Source organism: Saccopteryx bilineata, chromosome 5, assembly GCF_036850765.1.
Source record: "Saccopteryx bilineata isolate mSacBil1 chromosome 5, mSacBil1_pri_phased_curated, whole genome shotgun sequence".
Taxonomy (NCBI): Eukaryota; Metazoa; Chordata; class Mammalia; order Chiroptera; family Emballonuridae; genus Saccopteryx; species Saccopteryx bilineata.
Genome location: NC_089494.1, coordinates 78,347,530 through 78,367,600, shown reverse-complemented (window position 1 = coordinate 78,367,600; position 20,071 = coordinate 78,347,530). Strand labels below are relative to the sequence as shown.

The following is a 20,071-nucleotide window of genomic DNA, read 5'->3' as shown; positions in this document are numbered from 1 at the left end:
GGAACTGAGAATCACTTTCAGATGACGACTCAGGTCAAATATTTCACCCTGTGCACTTGGAGTTTCTCTTTTACTGCTTTCCTCACCTGTCGCAGCCCCTTCGTCAGAATGTGTTGCTGGAGGACAGCAGCGTTGTCAAACTTGGTGCACTTTACAGAAATACACAGAAGCACCGCAGAAGCAGCTGTGGGGCCACCTCCTCCAGATGTGGTACTGACACTCCCCAGAGGGGCATCTTCATTGTTCTCTTTCTTTGTTCCAGAAACAAAGGCCGATAACGAACCCAGCTGTTCGCCGGCAGCTCAGGAACTGTTGACGAGGCTGGGATTTTTACTGGGAGAAGGGATCCCAAGTGCCACACACATAACCATTGAAGAAAAAAATGAAACCATGGTAATGCCCGAGGAAGCCCCCGCATTTCATACCTGCTCCGAGGTGGATGAAGGGCTCTCCCCTCCTCGAGTGGGGAAGTCACTGTCAGTCATATGAGTCTGGGCTGTTGTGAATGGAAATGCACTGCGATCACTTGTGGGACTCTGCAGTGGGGAGGTGGGGAGAGGCAGGAGGGTACAAAACTTAAGAAAATATCCACATTAACCTTCCTGTCACCACCCAGAGAAGAGTGGCTAAATGAATTAAAGTGGCTGAGAGGATTCCTTCGTAATGATGCTACTTTTATCTTTATAGCCCCATTCTTCTCATCTGGCTGCTTTGGTATTTGCTTTCCTGTGCCTTTTTTTTTTAAGCACTTGAGATTTTGGATGGTCAGTGGAGTGAAGAAAAGATTTATAGGAGATGAAGCAAACACAAAATGAGATGAGACCAAATGGTCCCTCTACCGGAGAGCACCCCCCATCCTGGGGCCCAGCAGCCTGCCACTTCCCAGAGATGTGTCCATTTGAATAGCAATGAGAGACGGAGCTTCTGCCCCCTGCCAGGGTCTCTGCCGGGCGCGTCATGCCTCGATTGAGATTGCAGTGACCACCAGTCTCCTTCCCCTGCTCTCAGAGCCCATAAATCTTCAGGAATTGAATCAGGTTGCAGTGCCTGTGAAACATTACAGAAATAGAGTTCCCAGGTTTTTCGTACAGAGGTCAAAGAACCCATTTATCTTCTGCAGACTTAAAATGAGAGGAAGTCTGCCTGTTTGCTATTTCTGTTTTACAAATGTGCATTCCCACTAAATTATTTCTAAGGCTGCCCTTGCCATAAAGAAGAAAAATCCCCGGGGAGGGGAACAGATCAAGGATGTTTCTCTTTCAAAATCTGGAAGACTATATAGATATTATTAAGCCCCTGAGATTTTGAGAACTGTATTCCACTTTCCTGTTTCTTAGTTTCATTGTTTTAGCGTCAAAAAACAGAAGAATGTGCAGAAGCGTCCTGTGTGAGCCCTGCTAACTCCGCCTTCCGTTCATCTTACAGTGCACAGCCCTGAGCCAAGGCATCAGTCCTTGCTCCACACTCACAAGCAGCACCGCCTCTCCTAGCACCGATAGCCCCTGCTCAACCTTGAATAGCTGTGTCAGCAAGACGGCAGCCAACAAAAGTCCCTGTGAGACCGTTAGCAGCCCTAGTTCCACCCTGGAAAGCAAGGACAGTGGAATTATAGGTAAGAAGCACACTGCTCGGTAATGTAATGGCTCAATGCACATCAGCCAGAGCATTCATTCACCAGGCTCTTCTCAAGAGGGTTTCGCCTGGTCTGTGAAGGTCGGTCTGCCAGGCAGGGCCCGCCTGTTCTGTACAGACAGCACTGGCTCCACGCACAGCACAGCCGAGAGAAGGAAGCATCGGCTTTTACATTCCTTGTTGTTTCTTTGATAACACTGGGCTCATCTGGTAAAAGATTTTCCCGATCAGATCTGGCCTGGGTAGTTACAAAAATCTGCCCTCCTCACCAGTGAATTGCATTTGTTGGGGATTGGGTCCCACCGGGATCCAGCAGAGCGGTGAAATCCATGCATATTGCACAATCTCCCCAGCCCGATCTCAAGGTCACTGACATCCCCACATATCACCAGGCATTAATTCTTTAGTTTCTTATAATGGGATCTGACCAGTTTTGAGCCCAGAATTTTTAAAAGAATGCTGCCCCCCCCCACCACCACCACCACCACACACATCCACATGTAGTGGGTGTGGTTGTCCTGAAGGGAGGAGGGGCAGGAGACGGAGATTCCAGTCCGGACTCAGGCTGCTCGGCTGAGTGACGTGAGCAATGTTTCTGTTCTCCCCACATCTCTTTCCTGTCTGGGAAATTAAGCACTCTGATTAGTTTAGTAGTTTTGAGTCCCAGGTACATGCTGGAATCATCCAGGGAATTGAAGAGCCCTTGTTTTTACATCCCACCCGAGACAGACTGCTTTTCAGTGTCTGCAGGCAGGCCGAGGCATCCCTGTCTCAGGTCTCCAGCGGGGCGCCTCTCAGAGACAGCTGTGTGGGGCGCCTCTCAGAGACAGCTGTGCGGGGCCATGGGACGGTTGTTTGGGCACTCCTCCGCTCCAAGGCTGTGCTGCTGTTTAACATCAGTGCTCTGCTGAACAGTTCAGCTCCTTCCCTTTTGCCGAGTTAGGCACATGTCTTTGATGGATATTTTACATTTTATTATGGACTGAACCGCACTTACTTTCACATTTACATGTAATCAAATGGAATGACATTTGAGCTCCTTCTTTTCTTCAGTGACCTGCAATCTCTTTCAAGTGCAGTTTGGAAAGCCACGTTTCAAGTTCACCCAGTGTGTATTTTGGAGATTGTCCCAGAAGATCTGTGCGATTTCTGGGAGCGGACTGTGGCATCCTGGTGTCACCCTCACCACGGCCTTGTGTGGGGCCCCTTCAGCAACAGGCAGGCAGCCTCTTCCCTCCGTTTGCACTTGGATTGGGCTCTTTGGTGGATTTTTGTTTTGTTAATTGCTTTATTGAGATACAATTCACATACCATAGTACTCATCCATTTAAGCCAGGAGTCCCCAAACTACGGCCCCATGAGCGGCATGCAGCCCCCTGAGGCCATTTATCCGCCCCCCCCCCCCCGCCGCTTCCGGAAGGGGCATCTCTTTCATTGATAGTCAGCATAGCGCAGTGTCGCTCACGTACAGTACTACTTCTGGTGACGTGGGACACACGCGTCATATCACTTGTTACGGCTAGCAGTGACAAATATGGAACCGGATATTGACCATCTCATTAGCCAAAAGCAGGCCCATAGTTCCCAGTGAAATACTGGTCAGTTTGTTGATTTAAATTTACTTATTCTTTATTTTAAATATTGTATTTGTTCCCGTTTTGTTTTTTTACTTTAAAATAAGATATGTGCAGTGTGCATAGGGATTAGTTCATAGTTTTTTTTATAGTCTGGCCCTCCAACAGTCTGAGGGACAGTGAACTGGCCCCCTCTGTAAAAAGTTTGGGGACCCCTGATTTAAGCCATTGGATGGTTTTTGGTATAATCTGAGATACACAGCCATCACCACAGTCTAATTCAGAACATCTCCATCATCCCAGAAAGAACTCCTTACCCATTTGCAGTCACACCCCGCTCCCCCCTCTGCTGGCCCTGCTCAGTCTACTTTCTGTCTCTATAGATTAGCTGATTCTGGACATTTCATATAAATGGTGGGTTGAGGTTTTTGTAGCAGATTTACATCCTTCTCAGTCCGCTTCGTGTGAGCACGTTATGCTAAATTCCCATTCGCATCTCACGCTGCTTCCCGGCCTGCTGTTTAGTCTAGTCAGTCCAGCCAGTTTCCCCAGTCTGACTCTGTTCTCATGCCATCTCTCTGAGCTGTCCACCATGGCTAGGTCTTCAGTATTAATTCTGCAACAGCCAGATGACTTCTTTATACCATTCTTAGCTTTTCTGAAATTCCCTCTGCTCTGTAGAGTTTATTTTCGTTTAAGGAGTTGGCCAGCTCTACAATTTTATTTATTTATTTCTGGACAGCCTGTTCCTTTTCATTGTATGATCTGGCCTTGGCATTACAAGCTTCTTACTATAACCAAGCCAGTTTCTTATTTTGACAGAAACTTTTTCAGTAACCAAAAAATGACATTCATTCATTCATTCATTCATTCATTCTTCTCTCTCTTACTGAGTTACGGTACTACAATTTAAAGTGTTCTAAAGAGAGGAGAAAAAGGTTGCTGGTTTGGTTTTCTGTATTGCCAATGAAAGATTGAGCAGTAAGGGACATTGAGGTTCTTAATTAGTGCTTGATTTAATTCAGTTCCACTCAGTCCTGGGCTGGTTAGTCGTCTTCTTCTAGGCTCTCCCTAGCACCTAAATACAATATTTTCCTTCAAATTACTTTTTCTTGCTTTATTATTTACCTTTGTCTCCATATGGAGAGGGGTCTTATCTGTATTATCCCGGCTTTCTACTGAGCACACCTAGCCTGGTGTTGGGAATGAGAAAGACAACTGTTGGTACAATCAAGTCGCACTGAAGTTGGTTTATAAAGAAGCTATGCAGGCCCTGGCTGGTTGGCTCAGCGGTAGAGCGTCGGCCTGGCGTGCGGGGGACCCGGGTTGGATTCCCGGCCAGAGCACATAGGAGAAGCGCCCATTTGCTTCACCAACCCCCCCCCTTCCTCTCTGTCTCTCTCTTCCCCTCCCGCCCCGGAGGGGCAGAGCATCGTGGGCGTGCCGGGTGGATCCCAGTTGGGTGCATGCGGGAGTCTGTCTGACTGTCTCTCCCCGTTCCCAGCTTCAGAAAAAAAAAAAAAGAAGAAGCTATGCAGGATTCCCATTCCAAGGTGGTCCTGTCAGATCTTTTAATGTCATTTGTATCTTAAGCTCTTTTGTCTTTAAAATTAAACGACACATTTTATGTCATTGAGGCTGTCCTTCATCTTTTGGCTCAAGTCACCACATTCCCTTAACTTAGTAGATGTGAGTGGGAGGAATTAAGAAGTGGTTAGTCCCCCTTTGATGGACCCCCAGCCCGGAAGCTGTGCCTCGTGTTGCTTTCTCTGATCTGCAGGGAGCGAGCACTGTAGGTGGCCAAGAGGGAAACACTGTGCTGGTGACAACGTGCCTCTGTTCCCTCTCCTTTCGTGACCCGCAGAATTAGTCTGTGGCTAAGGGACACGCTGGAAGAGTGGTAGGGAGGAGAAGGAGAAAAAAGCAAGTATTTCCTTTCCAGACAGACTGTAGTCACAACTCTTTGAAGAGGCAGCAGTGGTGAGGCCAGAGGAGGGAAAGAGCTCCCCTGAATCAGTGGAGGGGTGCAGGCTCCATCGCCTCTTCAGACAGACAGCAGGGATCTGTGACTCAGCTGTGGTTCTGTGGTTGCGGGGTGTGTGTGTGTGGGGGGGTGCTTTTTCTCCCTGAAGAACAATGTTTGTTTGTATAAGGTGTAGCCTGGGAATGGCAACCTTGAGGCCTCTTAAATGTTTAACAGAATAAAATATTCAGGAACACAGCGATCCTAGCCGGCAGAGATGAAGGTGAGATACCTTGGCTTGCTGCTTTGGAAGGCCTTGGCAGCTGCTTGTGAAATAGGCTGGTTCGGATCCATGTTCCAACTGACCTAGGGCCAGGAGAAGGTAGGCCGTGGCTTTCCGGTTCATTTTCCATTTTAAGGTGTTTAGATTCGTCAATCCTTAGAGCTCCTGTTGGAGTGGCCAAGGTTTGGGGGCATGCTGGTATAAATGCACACAACCGCGTGACGTGACAAGCTTTGGGGAACGGTAGGCTCCCGTACTACAGGGCTCAGACAGGCGTTCCCCGCACAGCATTAACACCATTTCTCTCTAGGTCACTTAGGGAAAATTTCAAACAGTGTTAACCCATCCTTAAACATTCCTGGGCCTCCCCTTCTATTTAAGCTGATTTCCATCATGCCGATTATATCTGATCTAAATATTTTTGCCTAGCAATGCCTGTGGGAAGCTTCTCCCACATGCCCAGACGCCTCCTCGGGGCCGCCACCGGGAACCTTCCCTGTGTTCCCCACCACCAGTTTTGACATATTGCAAGGGAAGAGAATTTTGTTTTTAGGAACTGCTTAGTAGGAGAAAAGGCAGGCTAATAACCATTAGAAGAATTTGTTGGACCCCTTCCAGTCTTTTTCTGTGGAGGCCAGAGCTTTGAAGAACCCTCCCACCCGTTCCCACTGTATTGTGTTCTACTGAGGGGAGTCCCACTTTATCCGATTTCAGGAGGTCCAAGTTCTACCAATATAAATGTCTGTAGAAATATAATAATTCTGTCATGTAGAAATACTGTCTAAATTAGATGGGATTAACTGGATTCCCTATGAATATCTTTTTTTTTTTTTTTTTTCTGAAGTTGGAAACGGAGGCAGTCAGACTCCCGCATATGCCCAACTGGGATCTACCCAGCATGCCCACCAGGGGGCGATGCTCTGCCCATCTGAGGCATCGCTCTGTTGTGACCAGAGCCATTCTAGTGCCTGAGGCAGAGGCCACAGAGCCATCCTCAGTGCCCGGGCCAACTTTGCTCCAATGGAGCCTCGGCTGCGGGAGGGGAAGAGAGAGACAGAGAGGAAGGAGGGGGAGAGAGGAGTGGAGAAGCAGATGGGAACTTCTCCTGTGTGGCCTGGCCGGGAATCGAACCCAGGACTCCTGCACGCCAGGCCGACGCTCTACCACTGAGCCAACAGGCCAGGGCAATATCTTCTTTTCTTAAAAAAAATAAAATTCCTTACTCTTTTTTTTTTTTTTTTTAATCCTCTGAAGCTGGAAACGGGGAGAGACAGTCAGACTCCCGCATGCGCCCGACCGGGATCCACCCGGCACGCCCACCAGGGGCGACACTCCGCCCACCAGGGGGCGACGCTCTGCCCACCAGGGGGCGTCGCTCTGCCGAGACCAGAGCCACTCTAGTGCCTGGGGCAGAGGTCAAGGAACCATCCCCAGCGCCCGGGCCATCCCCGCTCCAATGGAGCCCTGGCTGCGGGAGGAGAAGAGAGACACAGAGAGGAAGGAGGGGGTGGGGGTGGAGAAGCAAATGGGCGCCTCTCCCATGCGCCCTGGCCAGGAACCGAACCCGGGTCCCCCGCACACCAGGCCAACGCTCCACCGCTGAGCCAACCGGCCAGGGCCAAATTCCTTACTCTTTACATATTGAAATCATTGGCATGACCTAGAAGTTAGTATCTGATTTCTTCCAAATTTGCCATGTGAAAACATTTTCAGTGTGAACCCCAGGTGTACCCAATCATCATAAACTAGTTTTTCAACTACTTGCTTTGAAAAAAAAAAACAACTTTATAAAGAACTGGCTTTTTAAAAGTGTTTCCTCCATGCCTGAGAAAACATTTTTTTCTTGGTGACGTTCCCTTGATATAACTGGCTTCCAGCTGTTACAAATGGAAATTGTAAAACCAGCTTCAAAAAAAAAAAAGTGTGCTTTCATCGGAAAACCACCTAGATGTTTTTTTAAAAGCATCGCTGAAAATAGTGGGTTTTGAAGCACTTTTTGATTTAAACATATTGTTTAATACTTATTTATGTCCATATCAGGATCGGTATTTTGTATGTGTGTATTTATTTCAGGGAAATGGGCTTTTCTCTATTAGGGAAGAAGGAGAATGGATATTAGATGAGGAGAAACAAACAGTACCCAGCTTTCCTATCAAGGTTTTAAAAAAATAATAAATCTTTCCTACCCATTAATGTGTGTGGTCAGCACAAGGACTTACCAGTAGCAATTAGAGAAATTCTGGCTGAGGAAAGAGATCACTCAAAGTCAGTCATCCCTTCCATTGCCTCCTTCTACTATCTGCTGGTGCCTGCTGACATTCATAATCTCCAAATGACTTTTGTAGTGTGGGTGGATGTGTTTCCTTTAAGAGCTGCTGTTAGGACAGCTCAGGGAAGGGATTCCAAGTGGACAGTGGCCCTCTCTCCCCCACAAGGCTTGTTTCCTGCACAGTTGAGGTGTGTTACTCACCTGCTGAGCTCCCTGACATCTGAGCCAGCATTCCACCAGGCTAGGTAGCTTTCAGGATGAATAAGTGCTCAGGACTTGAAAAGGGTAAAGTAAGAACTTGGGTTCTTCCTGCTGGCTTTCCCCTTTCTTTGGTGGGAGTGGCTTGCATTTCTTTTGTGCTTCCCACTTTGAAGCTGAGAGGCAGGTATAAATTCAGGCAAGGGAGTTCCTTCACAGAAACATTTCTCCTGCAAAAGTGACTTACAGTGAAATAGTGGACACTTGGATTCTTATCCTGCTGGGTCTTACTAGAGTTTGATAATATTTGTCTTTCTGCCTAGTTGCTTAGGATATTTTTTAAAAGTGATCAAGGGCTGACTTTTATCTTCCTTGTCTCTCCTCTCTGCCCTCCTAAGCTTGTAAAATGAAAGTGATTCCAGAGGTAGCTTTAGACCTTTGATTTCTTGGACTTTGTGTGCCAGGAGAGATGATCAGATGCAAAGAGAGGCGTACAAAGAGGAATTCATTGTACTATATTTTCATTTTTAACTTGTAAATTCTGCCCTTTTGATTTTATGCTAATGCTGCCTTGTTGCCACTCATACTGCTTTGCTTGCTACTAAACTGAAATGGTTCGGATTGATTGGATAATAACTATTTAGTGCTTCAGATCTGTTAATATTCATTTTAGTACATTGCCTGCAATTTAAAAAATTATCCTTAATTATAGACACTTTTTTTAATCTCTCAGGTGAAGGAGGGAAATTTGCCTTTACATATATAATTCTGTAACCTATTTAATATGGGAAAGAAATCCTTGGTGATGATTCAAGTTGGCAAAGCACCTGCTGGTTATGTCAGTGTAGGAAGCATTTATTGACACCTACTGTGTACCAGGAGCAAGTTTGTCCAGTACCGAGACAAGGGACAAGAAAGATAAGGCATAGTATCTGTTTCAAAACTTTTCCACTTGTGGGACCAAAGAAAGGTCTGTTGTCCTCTTTGGGGTCTGGGCAAGTTGTCAGTTGTAGAACAGGGTTTAAAACATGGCAATGGTTGACACTTCTGATGGAAAGTGTATGTTGTAGATGCATAATAATACCAACCGCTAATGGTGCCTGTGCTCTTTTATGAAAGATTCTAGAACTTTGGGGAATCATTAGACTGTGTAAAAAGCTCCACTGTCTTTGCCTTTAGTGTGCAGGTTATGTGAAGCTTTAAGCACTGTGCCATGTGCTGTCTCTAGAAAAAGTCGTGTTTAAATCCAGAGGCTTTTCCCTGGAGACTGTGACCCTCCGTGTCAGACTGAATTGGGGCAGTGTAGCTCAGTGAGGCAGCTCTGTCCTCCCTCCCCCGCTGCCCTATTCCAGCTTTAGGTGTGTCCACAATCCAAAGCCTGAAGAATGCTGCTGTGAATGTGTGGCTCAGGTCCCTGGCCTTGCTGCATGTCATAGCAGAGCACGCCTTGCGCAATGCTGTGAGCACTGAGCTGGAGATCTGGTACAGAGATCTGTCTGTCACAAGCCAAAGCAAGGGCATCTGTGCAAGGCCAGAAGGGGAGTAGGGCTCTGCAGCGCGGTACACACGGCTGGCCAGAAGAGCCAAGCTGTTGTCCGTGAAAAGTTGCAGAAGGAGAAGCCAGAAAGTTCCCTGGAGCTAAAGGTAAGTCAGGTACCCTCCCAGCGGCATTCCAGAGAAGGGCGAGTTAGCTCAGGGCCTTCGCTGGAACCCTGTCCTCGCTGTGCTGCTGCGCTGAGCGACTTAGAGAGCCGTCCCTCCAGGTGGGCCGCAGCCTCTGTTCCCCGTGCAGTTTGTCAGTCTGTGGGTGGGCCAGAGCGAGAAGCACAGTCTGGCGTTTCTGGTCAGGCGATTTCATCCATGCCATCTTTCCCTTTGTCACTTGGGGAAATCCGAAATATGGTGTGGCAGGCTGAACCATGTGTGGTGTGAGAGGAGCAAAACTTAGGTCAAGAGGACCAGGGTGTTCCCATGCTGCTTCCTTGACTTGTTCCTCTGACCTTCCCCCACTCACGCGTCTCTCTCGCTTTCCCTGTCCAAAGTAGTTAGTGATCTTCATTCGGTCAGGTCCAAGCAGGCGCTGTCTGCAGTAGTTGCATTTTCCTTTTTTATTTACTTCTTCCCTTCTCTCATTTCTATAAGTGACCATTGTGTGTCTTTCTTCTTTGATCTTTAATTCACTGGTCTTAATTAATTCACTGGTCTTAATTAATTCACTGGTCACAGAGCTTTAACTTTTAAACTCTTCCTGTCAACTATTAAGCTGAATATAGAAGTTTAAAAATGTGCTTTTTTTTAGTGCTACTTTTTCTTCAATTGTATGGGAGGAAAACATTCTTGAGTACTGATGATATATGAGGCCCTTCACATAGGCCCTTATATCTGATCTTCTCCACAGTCCAGGGGACAACAGAAGGTTCTCTTCTTGAGCCCTGGCTGCGAAATTGGAGAATGCGAGACAGTTATGGCGTGCTTTCATTTTTTTTTTTATTCTTTTAAAATCTGTATGTGTATGTGTGTGTGTATTTAAATTTTATTGATTGATTTTAGAAAGAGAGAGGAAGGGGGGGAGAGAGAGAATCATCAATTTATTGTTCCAGTTATTTATGCAAGAATCATTGAGTGATTCTTGTATGTGCCCTGATCAGGAATCGAACCCGTAACCTAGTGGGATGACACTCTTAACCAACTGAGCTACCCAGCCAGGGCTCAAACTGTCTATTTTTGGGTGTGGTGTATACCAGTGTTTTTCAACCACTGGTCTGCAGACTGGTGCTGGTTACCAGAAATTTCGTGCTGGTCTGTGAAAGAGTTCACCACCATGATATTGATAAGAATTACAGACCCAATGATCTTCGTCCAATTAGCTTATGCTGAGGGTAATTTCTGCTTTAGCGATCCCTGAAATAATTCTCCTGTTTTCACTGGTCCCAAGTGTAAGAAGGTTGAAAACCACTGGCTATATGTTATAATCAATTAGAATAGTACATGTACATAATTTATAAATACATATATGTGGGGTGCAGTCTCAACATTCTCTAGTAGTGTGGCGTAATCAGAGCAGTAGAGCGCCACTGTGGAGCACGGCAGGGCTGCAGTGGTCCCGGCTTGCGTGCCTGTGGGGCTCTCGGGAGTAGTAATTGAGTTGAGATGCAACAAGGGTGCAGGGCAGAGCCCATACATAGTAAACATCATTATAATATTTATTTAGCCACTTGATGTTATTTCCAAGAGGTATTCATTTATTTATACTTAATCTCTCCCCAATGGATTTGGAATGCTCTCAAATAGACATGGAGCAAAACGAGATTTTTCTCTTTCAGTGAAGATATGAGTTGGGGGAAAGAAATGAGAGAAAAGATGAAGTTAGGAGTCGGGCTCATTAGATTTCATTCATGGTGCTTATAAGTGGAACGAATGTTTTACTCTTAAGTTTCTGAGTAGCCAATAAACAGAAACACAATCAAATACATTAGGCGTGTTTGTAAGATAAAGACAAAAAATGTACCTGTTCTTAGCACTGGGCTGAGAGAGACAGCCCCTTAGGACCCACCACACCCTGGGCCCTCGGAGGGAGAGAAGCCAGGGCTTGAACCCAAACCTCTTGCATTTTATTACCTCTCGTCTTTCCTACAGCTCAGAAAGCATTCTGCTCCATGTGGTCTACATTTGATATCAATGACCCTTATTCTTAAACAATTCTGGACCAATGGTGTAGTCAGTTGAATTTTCTTCTTGATGTTCTTTTAAACCTATAACTTGATTTATATCCCATCAAAGTACTTACTGGGCCCTGAACTGGAACTGATTATTTTCCCACTTCTATTTTGTGTACATTCAACATAGAAAGAACCTTCAAAAGGCAAAGAGCAGATGAAGGAAAATTTGGAAGGAGAAGAAATAGTTTTATTGCAGAGACTTATATAGCAAAACATCTGATGACCGAGGGGGTCTTTCTCTGCTTCCACCACCTCTCCATCAGTGGCTCCCTCCTGGCTGCTCTGAGCCCATGACTGGTCCCTGTCAACTAGCCCCCTGTCAGGGGCTATGGGGCTACTGTTTTTAACAAGGCAGACATGAACTGCAAAATACTATATTTCTTAGCCACAGATAACTACAGAGCCAGTTTTGCATGATGAGCACTGTGCATGGCAAAGGGAGTTTTAAAACACACTACATATGCCATCAAAAGAACTGGTATCAGACATACCATAAACCCTGTGTGTGTATGGGTGTGTTTCCATATCTGTATGGTAGGGTCAGTGGTTCCCAGCCCACCCACTCCTTCTCATGGTTGCAGTGGTCATGTATGCGTCCTAATATATTTTGAAAATTCTTTGGAAATAGCGTAGTCCTGTGCACTAGCATAGGAAGTCTGGTTAAATGTGCTGTTACTACAGAGAAGGCTAACACACTGTTTGTGGTTTAAAGGAACTTTCAAACTACCTGGAGAGTCCGACGTAGCACATGTGAAGCAGTGGGCAGTACCAGACCTAAGTGAATACCACGTTGTGAGCATTGCACAGCCTCGTAGCTTGGTAACCCGAGGCCTGTTAAGTCACTTATGTACAGAACCTTGCATGTTGGACGAGTGTTTGAGACCCAGTATGAATGATGACAGCATGTCTTAATTGACAAAAGCTGACATCTATACTGGCTGAAGGAATAAAATTTATTAGTTTTAGGGAACTTTAAAGATTATTCAGTCTCCAAAATATGTCAAATGGTACTTACTCTTTTAGAGCTTTTTGGAAAAAAATGATCATAGTTAAAATTGTGTGTGTGTGTGTGTGTGTGTGTGTGTGTGTTAACTTGAAGGTGATTGGACTAGTTGATTAGGAGTTCGGATTTCTGTTAGCCGGGAAGATGTTTTTGAGTAGCCTGTCGTTTGTGGTAAGAACCAGCCGTCTCCTTATGGAGACTGTGGAGCTGCCCGGCCTGGTGTGCTGCTTAGGTCACGCAGGGACCCGGACAGGCTGGGCCTTCGTCTGCCCTGCTGGACTGCTTCAGGGCTCAGTCGTGTCCGAGCCGAGATGAAAGTACACGGCCTGGGCTTCAAGCCATGTAGGTGGATCTGGCATTGGATCCCAGGGCGAGCACTGTGAAGCGGGGCGATCTCAGTGGAGCATCTTTGTGAGAGGCCCGTGGCTTCAGCGCTGCTGGCTGCCTGGGCAGTGTGGACAGCAGAGTGTATCTCTTAGCTGAGCTTCGTGAGGGCAGGGGCAGAGTCTTCTAGTTACCACCAACTTATAATACCCTGCTTTTAAAGTGGCAACCCCACCTGGAGCTTCCCACCTCAGCTACTGTGTCTGCAGCTGGAGGCTTCCTCCCCACGTCCTCTCCTTCTGCTCACTGCCAGGGCCTGGGCACTGGGCCTTCAACCTGTCCCTTCAGTCCTGAGCCCTGACCAGGGTGTCCCTACTCTCAGCGGCTTCCTGGGACCTGCGAGTCCTGCATCTGGCGCTGTCACTGGGAACAGGAAGTAGTAGGGAAGCTCCTTGCCTGTGTTCTCACTGCTTGAGGTCTGAGTCAGGACTCAGATCCTTGGGGGTTTGATTCTGAAGTGCATGACAATTAGGGGGAACAAAAGAGGAAAAACATCACTTTGACTTTGTTTTTCACCTTAAAGATATGTGTCCCTAAATAAAACAGACACCACGATAAAACCATACAAATCACCCCACCCCACCCCTGTTTATAACGGAGATCATTGGGGTAGCCTGGGAGCCTAACTAATTATCACATGTCTGTAGGAAAAGCATTCTGCATCCCAAACGCTGGACTTGTAAACGAAGGCTCGGGACATATGTACAAGTTATTAACAGGGTTGTAATGAATAATTGATTACTATTAATAAGCAATAATCTCATTAATAAATTAAGATATTTCTGTGAAGCACTTAGCATAGTCCCTGACATCTCGTAACCTTCAGTAAACATTAGCCGCTGCTATTGTCACCAGCAGCAGCATTTTTCTGATAGAAAGTCATACTTGTTGTACTTATGCACATATGAATGGTCCATTGAACACACGTGTACACACACACACACACACACACACACTCTGAAGGCTGTAATGGATTCTAAATAGATGGGAAGATGAGTATGAATACTCGTGATAGAATATTTGCTGCAGATGCTGGCAATAATGACAGATACCCAAAAGGTATGATGGGCCTGTCACAAGTAAATTTATACTTTGGTTAGAGACATACCAACAATCCTGAACCAGTAACAATAAGATTAAATGCAGTGTCTCTGACCACAACTGTAATAGAAGTTCGTTCATTTGCTCATTCATCGATTTAGCAAATATTTATTGAGCAGTTAATATGTGCCGGGCACTATGCAGTTCAGAAAGGAGATCCTGGTGGCAGATACTTTAAAGAGGGAGGATTTTTATAGAGACAACAGTGGGTAAGAAGTCCAGACTGAAGCAGCAGGAGCAAAGACAGTTTTAGACTTCAGGCAAAATGCCCTGCAGTCACAGCGAAGAAATGGTTTTGTCTTTACTTCTGAGCTTTAAAGAGCATTGTAAAAACTCTGCTGGAGCTAGTTTACCAGCCTGCTGATAAAAGTGTGTGTCCTCCTGTTATGTTGGTGGTGTGTCGATGAAATGGCTTAATCTAGGCGGCTGGGTTCTGCATGCACTCTGACCCGGTGCACTCGCATTTCAGTCTAGCACAGAAGGGCCTTGGCTGCTGGGATCCAAACAGAGGACACAGAGGGATCAGAGGACACGGCCCTTGTTCTCTAGGAAACAAGCCGGCATCCCGGGTGAACAGTGCTTGCAAGGGGATCACGTATGGTTCAGTGCCTTTAAAGTGGAAGTGACTGTTTATAGAAGCTACATAGGGTGAATACCGGCTGGGGCATAGGAAAGTTTACAGACGGTGTATGGAAAATAATACAATAACTAATAAACAATAATACAAAAATAAACTCTTATGTTTCACGTACTCACAGCTGCAGACCTACTTTTGCCTAACCCTGTATTGCTGCTTTTCATCCTCCTCCTCCTCCTCCTCTACCTAGATGCTCTTCTGTGCTGATTTTCTTTCTTAGAGGTCAATTTTACTTCAGCAGTCATGCATCCCCTCCCATGCTGTGTTTCCCTTGTTCTATTTACACAGAAGCTTTCCATTCTGAGCCACTGAAGGAATGGAGTCAAGTCAGCCTCTCTGGGTTGTCTTGAAGAGATGTTACAAAGTTTTTCTAAAGACCAAATTCTTTGCTTGACTCTATAATTGTATTTTTGTTTTTATAGATTTTTCTCCTGCATCTTTTCTACATTAACCATGTGCTTCCCTATTCCCTCCCTCCCCTACACAAATGTTGTTAATTGTGAAAATTTACTTGAACGTTCAAAGGAATTTAATGAGATATAAATTCTTTTGTGAGCAATTCATCTGTGTTAAAAAGAGAGGCAACATAATCTCCAAATTACACAGATACAGCATTAACTTGCAGATACTTTTAGACAGCTTTTTCGTTATCTTCTTAATCACAGTCTTTTTTCCCTCCCCTGTAGAATAATTTAGCAGTTTATTTCCCCTGATAAGCAACATTCTTCTAATTTACCAAAATACATTGTATGAAACACTTTGATAAAATCTCTGTGGACCGGGAAACTTCTGTGGGGAGGGCAATGTGTGTGTGTTAGCTCTCCACAGCCCCAGCTGTGCCTGGCCTCCTTCAAAGTTTTTTGGTCTCTCATTTCAGCCACAATTACAAGTTCATCCGAAAATGATGACCGGAGTGGCTCCAGTTTGGAATGGAATAAGGACGGAAGCCTAAGGTTAGGGGTACAGAAGGGAGTGCTTCATGATCGCAGGGCAGATAATTGCTCCCCAGTGGCGGAAGAGGAGCCCACTGGGTCAGCAGAGAGCGTGCTGCCCAAAGCTGAAGCCTCAGTTGGAGATGGTCCGGTCCCTTATTCTCAGAGCTCCAGCTCGCTAATAATGCCACGGCCCAACTCAGTTGCAGGTAAGGCCACGCTTCTCCTTGGAAGGGTTTTCTTACTGGGTCCGAGGTGCCCCATGCTCACTCTCTTCACTTGGGAATCTAATCCAGGCACAAGCCAGCTTTGAGATCATGGGTCAGGCACTTACTTTTTCTAGAACTCAGTTTACCTATGTATAAACATGATGAGGCTGCACTGTATTGTCTTTGAGTGATCCTTCTGCTCTGGAATTCTTTAAATCTAGTATTTAGTATGAGGGAAGAAAGTACCAAAACTTCTGTTCTTGTTTTTGGTATTTTAAGCCTGAGTAAATTTATGACTTTTTATTATTTCTTAGTAAACAGGAATCACTATTTAGAGTGAGTTTGTTACCATCAGCTCAAAGAATTTTAAGTCCAACTTTCAAACTTAGTTTTTATAGTTCAGGTCCATGATACGGATGGGAGGTCCAATTTCTGTATAATTCTGTTTAAAACATAAGCAGCAGAATTGAGAGCTCTTAGTTGAAATGGGAACAGGCACGAAGGGGCCGCTGGACCTGAGTGGAGGATCCGGAAGTGGTGACTGTTGCTAGATGACTGGCAGTGGGTGGTTGTCAAGCAAGGAGAGTAGTTTGGGGGGCGGGGGAAAGGTGCTCTGCCTCTGAGCTGTCATGCCTGCTTTTAGGTGCCAAGTTTCTAAACTCAGTGCCCTTGGGTGGAAATCAGAAGAGGAACTTGTTTGAGTCCTTCCTTTTAGCAACATAGTACTTAGAATTTCTACTCTACTAACGCAGGGATCCAGGTTCTCTCTTCCTACATCAAAGGATTTTTCTTTGATTTATACTGCTCCTTTGGGATGTGGCAGGTCACTCTGGTTGTTGTTGGGTGTTTTTTGTGGAGGTTTTTTTACAATGGAACTCTGAAGCAGCTGATAAATAAATTGCTCTAATGGAAAAGTTCTGAGACACAACTCAAATTCGCTTTCAAAGGAAATAACATGGCCTTGTTCCAGAAGAGGGGCTTGGCGTGTCTGCTAGAGAGGACTGGAGACCTTTATGCACATTGAGTGATGGTTCTTCCAAGAGCTTCGGTGTCTCCCACCACCATCCCCCTACCTACAGCATAATGTGTTGCACCCAAGGCATTTTAGACCGGATTTATCTAGTATGATGAATGCTTCATTTGTATTATCCCAGAACTTAATAGCTTTATTGACTTGAGCAAAATAGCAAACTTGTATTTGATTTCATGAAGCTATTTTAAAATTAGGGAGCATGGTAATAAATTAATTCAACAGTGTTAAAAGCACCCCATCTGGGGTGATGTGTTCCGCTTGCTGATCTTGTCTGCGGTCCCCTGCCATGTGAAGTGACAGTGGGTGTGAGCTGAGCTTCTCCAGGGTCTGCAGTGATTACAAAGCGGGGCTTCTGACTTCTGCTGTGTTCTGTCATTAGCTTCTGCATAGGCACTTGAGCAAGACCTCCTGGGGAACTGGGAGGGCTTTACCTCTGTGTTTGATCAGCGACTGCCTGGCCTAATGGGTTTGCTCATTTCTTCTGTATTGTACATTTTATAAACTAAAAGCATATTTTGAAAGGAAGTAGGCAAGCGGCTTACATCTGTTGACAAGCAGAAGTCTGGTAGATTTCTCATTGCTCACCCTGCTACCCCTGAAGCTGAACCTCAGTTAGGAGGGAATGGCAAGATTTCTCAAATACTGCTGAAAGGAATGAAAGATTCAGGGTGTCTTTATCACTTCATGTTCATTTTGAAATATCCCCTAATTCTACTCACAAACATTAGGGGATATTTTGTAGCTTTATATTCATTTTGAAATATCCTCTAATTTTTGTGAGCAGTAGATATGCAGCCCTGTCTAGTGATGAGAAGGCAAACTTCTACAGACGAGGCAGTAGGCACTGCTCAGTGTTAGGAGGGTTACTGGAATATGTAAGGGACTGTGTGCTGCAGTGTCTCAGGAGCATCTGCATGTGAGATCCATATGAACAGAAATAAGTTTGCATTTGCTCGGAAACATCCGATGATTGGATTCGGTGTATGCTGAGTCAGGACTGGCGGTGTATGCCGAGTCAGGACTGGTGGTGTATGCCGAGTCAGGACTGGGGTGAAGGAAGGGTGGTGCTGAGACTGTTCCCTCTGATGTGGGCTCTCCGGGGGCCTGGTCCCTGGGGAGTGAGGGCATGGAAACAGGTTCCTCAGGTCACCAGCTGTGACTGTCACTGAGACTGTTACAAAGAACTGTGGTTGGTTGTTCGCTGTTAGTCAACTAGTATAGTGAAATTTTTATGTCAAAGATTATAAAAATAAGTTGGCTAGGTTTGGAGTTTGTTTCACTATACAAAGATTGTTCTTTGTCAAGGATTTGTTAGAGTGGAATTGGTTTGGAATGCTTTAGTCGTATCATGACTGTATATCCCCTCTACATGTATGGCATGTACACCTAATTCCTTTATTTAAAACAGAACAAGAAGCCTTTAAAATGCTATCTTAGATCATTTAGAAGTTGGGTAATTGGGTTCTACTATTTCTTTTTCTTTTTTTTTAAATACTTCCGAAGTGGATCACAGAACACTGTTTAGTTTTTAAGGAAACCAACAAATATAATTACCAGCCATTTTTATTAAAACTCCAATTGGTAATTGCCTGAACTTAATGGCCTTTCCCTTTGATAGGTTAGTCCATGATGTTTCAACAGATGTTTCTCCTTGCTCAGCTTTGGGGAGTCTGTCTCTGCTTCTCCTTCCACTCCCCTCACCTCTTTCCTGCAGCATATTCCAAAGTACTTCTCACCCAGATGTTGGACACAGTGTGTGCACAAAAAGTGTGTAATTAATTGAATTGTAGAGATATCAGCAGTAGGTTTACTGCAACATGAAATTATTGCTTTACTTCTGATTTTTCTCGGCCCAGAATACCGTTAGGCTTTTGAAAGCATTAAGTTTTGAATACTAGAAGCAAGTCCGATTCTTGTAGTGGTGGTGCCTGAGAATCTGGTGTGGGCGCATGTGAGAAGGCGATTGGGGTCCACGCACCAGCTCTGCACGGTTGGGAACACGTGGGCAGTCATACCCTCCTGCTGCTGCTCTCCGTCTCTCTCTCTCTCTCTCTCTGGCTTTGACAACACCTTAGAAAGCAGAGGTAGCCGGCAGCTGCTGGCTTGCAGTCCTGCTGAGTAATGGTCCACTTCAGCACAGCTTAATCATGTTTAAAATAGACTATGAGAGCTGTGGAGTTGCGGAAGCCACTTGTTGCATCCTTTGGAGTTGAAGCTGTGGTGACTAGAAATCTGAAAACAGACATTTGAAACCTCATCTCCTGCATCTGTGTCAAACAAGGGCTTTTTAATTTATATTTATTTATTCATTTTTTATGAAGTGGGAGGCAGAGAGGCAGAGAGATTCCCGCATGCGCCCTGACCGGGATCCACCTGGCAACCCCCGTCTGGGGCTGATGTTCTGCCCATCTAAGGGTCACTGCTCTGTTGCTTGGCAACTCAACTATTTTAGTGCCTGAGGCAAGGCCATGGAGCCAACCTGTACCTGGGGCCAATTTGCTCATTCGAGCCATGGCTGCAGGAAGGGGAGGAAAGGAGGAGTGGAGAAGCAGATGGTCACTTCTCCTATGTGCCCTGACCAGGAATTGAACCCAGGACTTCCACACGCTGAGCTGATGCTCTACCGCTGAGCCAACTGGCCAAGGCTAAAATTTTTTTTTTTTAATTTATTGATTTTAGAGAGAGAGAGAGAATCATCTGTTTCTGTATGTGCCCTGACCAGGGATTGAACCAGCAAACTTTGCCCATTGGGACGATGCTCTAACCAACCGAACTGTCCAGCCAGGGCAAACAAAGGCTTTTTTTTTTTTAGTCCTTTCTTTGGAATATTTTAGCCCTTTATAGTCTCATGTATTGTGACCTTTCGGTGTCACAAACTTATAAACTGAATGTCATGGCTGAAGGGGTCAGAGGAAGGAGAGTGTGGGAACCCTTTGAGGCAGCAGGCATCTTTGTGTCCTCCAGAGCTGAAGCTGTAGGGCTGACTCGTGACTGTTCACATTCATGAACTGGCCCATGGCTTACGCTGCTGGTTGTCCCTTCTGCCTCGGACACGGGGAGGTATTTTTGGTGAGGCATGCTGAGGACAGGGGCGTTTGCAGAGGCCCTGGTTCCAGGCAGGAGCCTAGAAATAT

General features: G+C 45.6%; 1 protein-coding gene across 9 annotated transcripts in view; it reads left to right on the top strand.

Moving 5' to 3' along the window:
* The window catches only part of TANC1 (tetratricopeptide repeat, ankyrin repeat and coiled-coil containing 1), a 257,848-nt gene that overhangs the window by 173,202 nt on the left and 64,575 nt on the right, over positions 1-20,071 (top strand). For 6 of the 9 annotated variants that reach the window (XM_066279508.1, XM_066279513.1, XM_066279507.1 and 3 more), the window contains 3 exons: positions 263-393; positions 1,426-1,612; positions 15,641-15,904. In XM_066279508.1, the coding sequence (XP_066135605.1) occupies positions 263-393; positions 1,426-1,612; positions 15,641-15,904 (582 nt within the window). Of the gene's footprint in view, positions 1-262; positions 394-1,425; positions 1,613-5,481; positions 5,552-9,424; positions 9,564-15,640; positions 15,905-20,071 lie in introns of those variants that run through there. The other 3 variants (XM_066279516.1, XM_066279515.1, XM_066279514.1) reach the window with 3 other exon arrangements.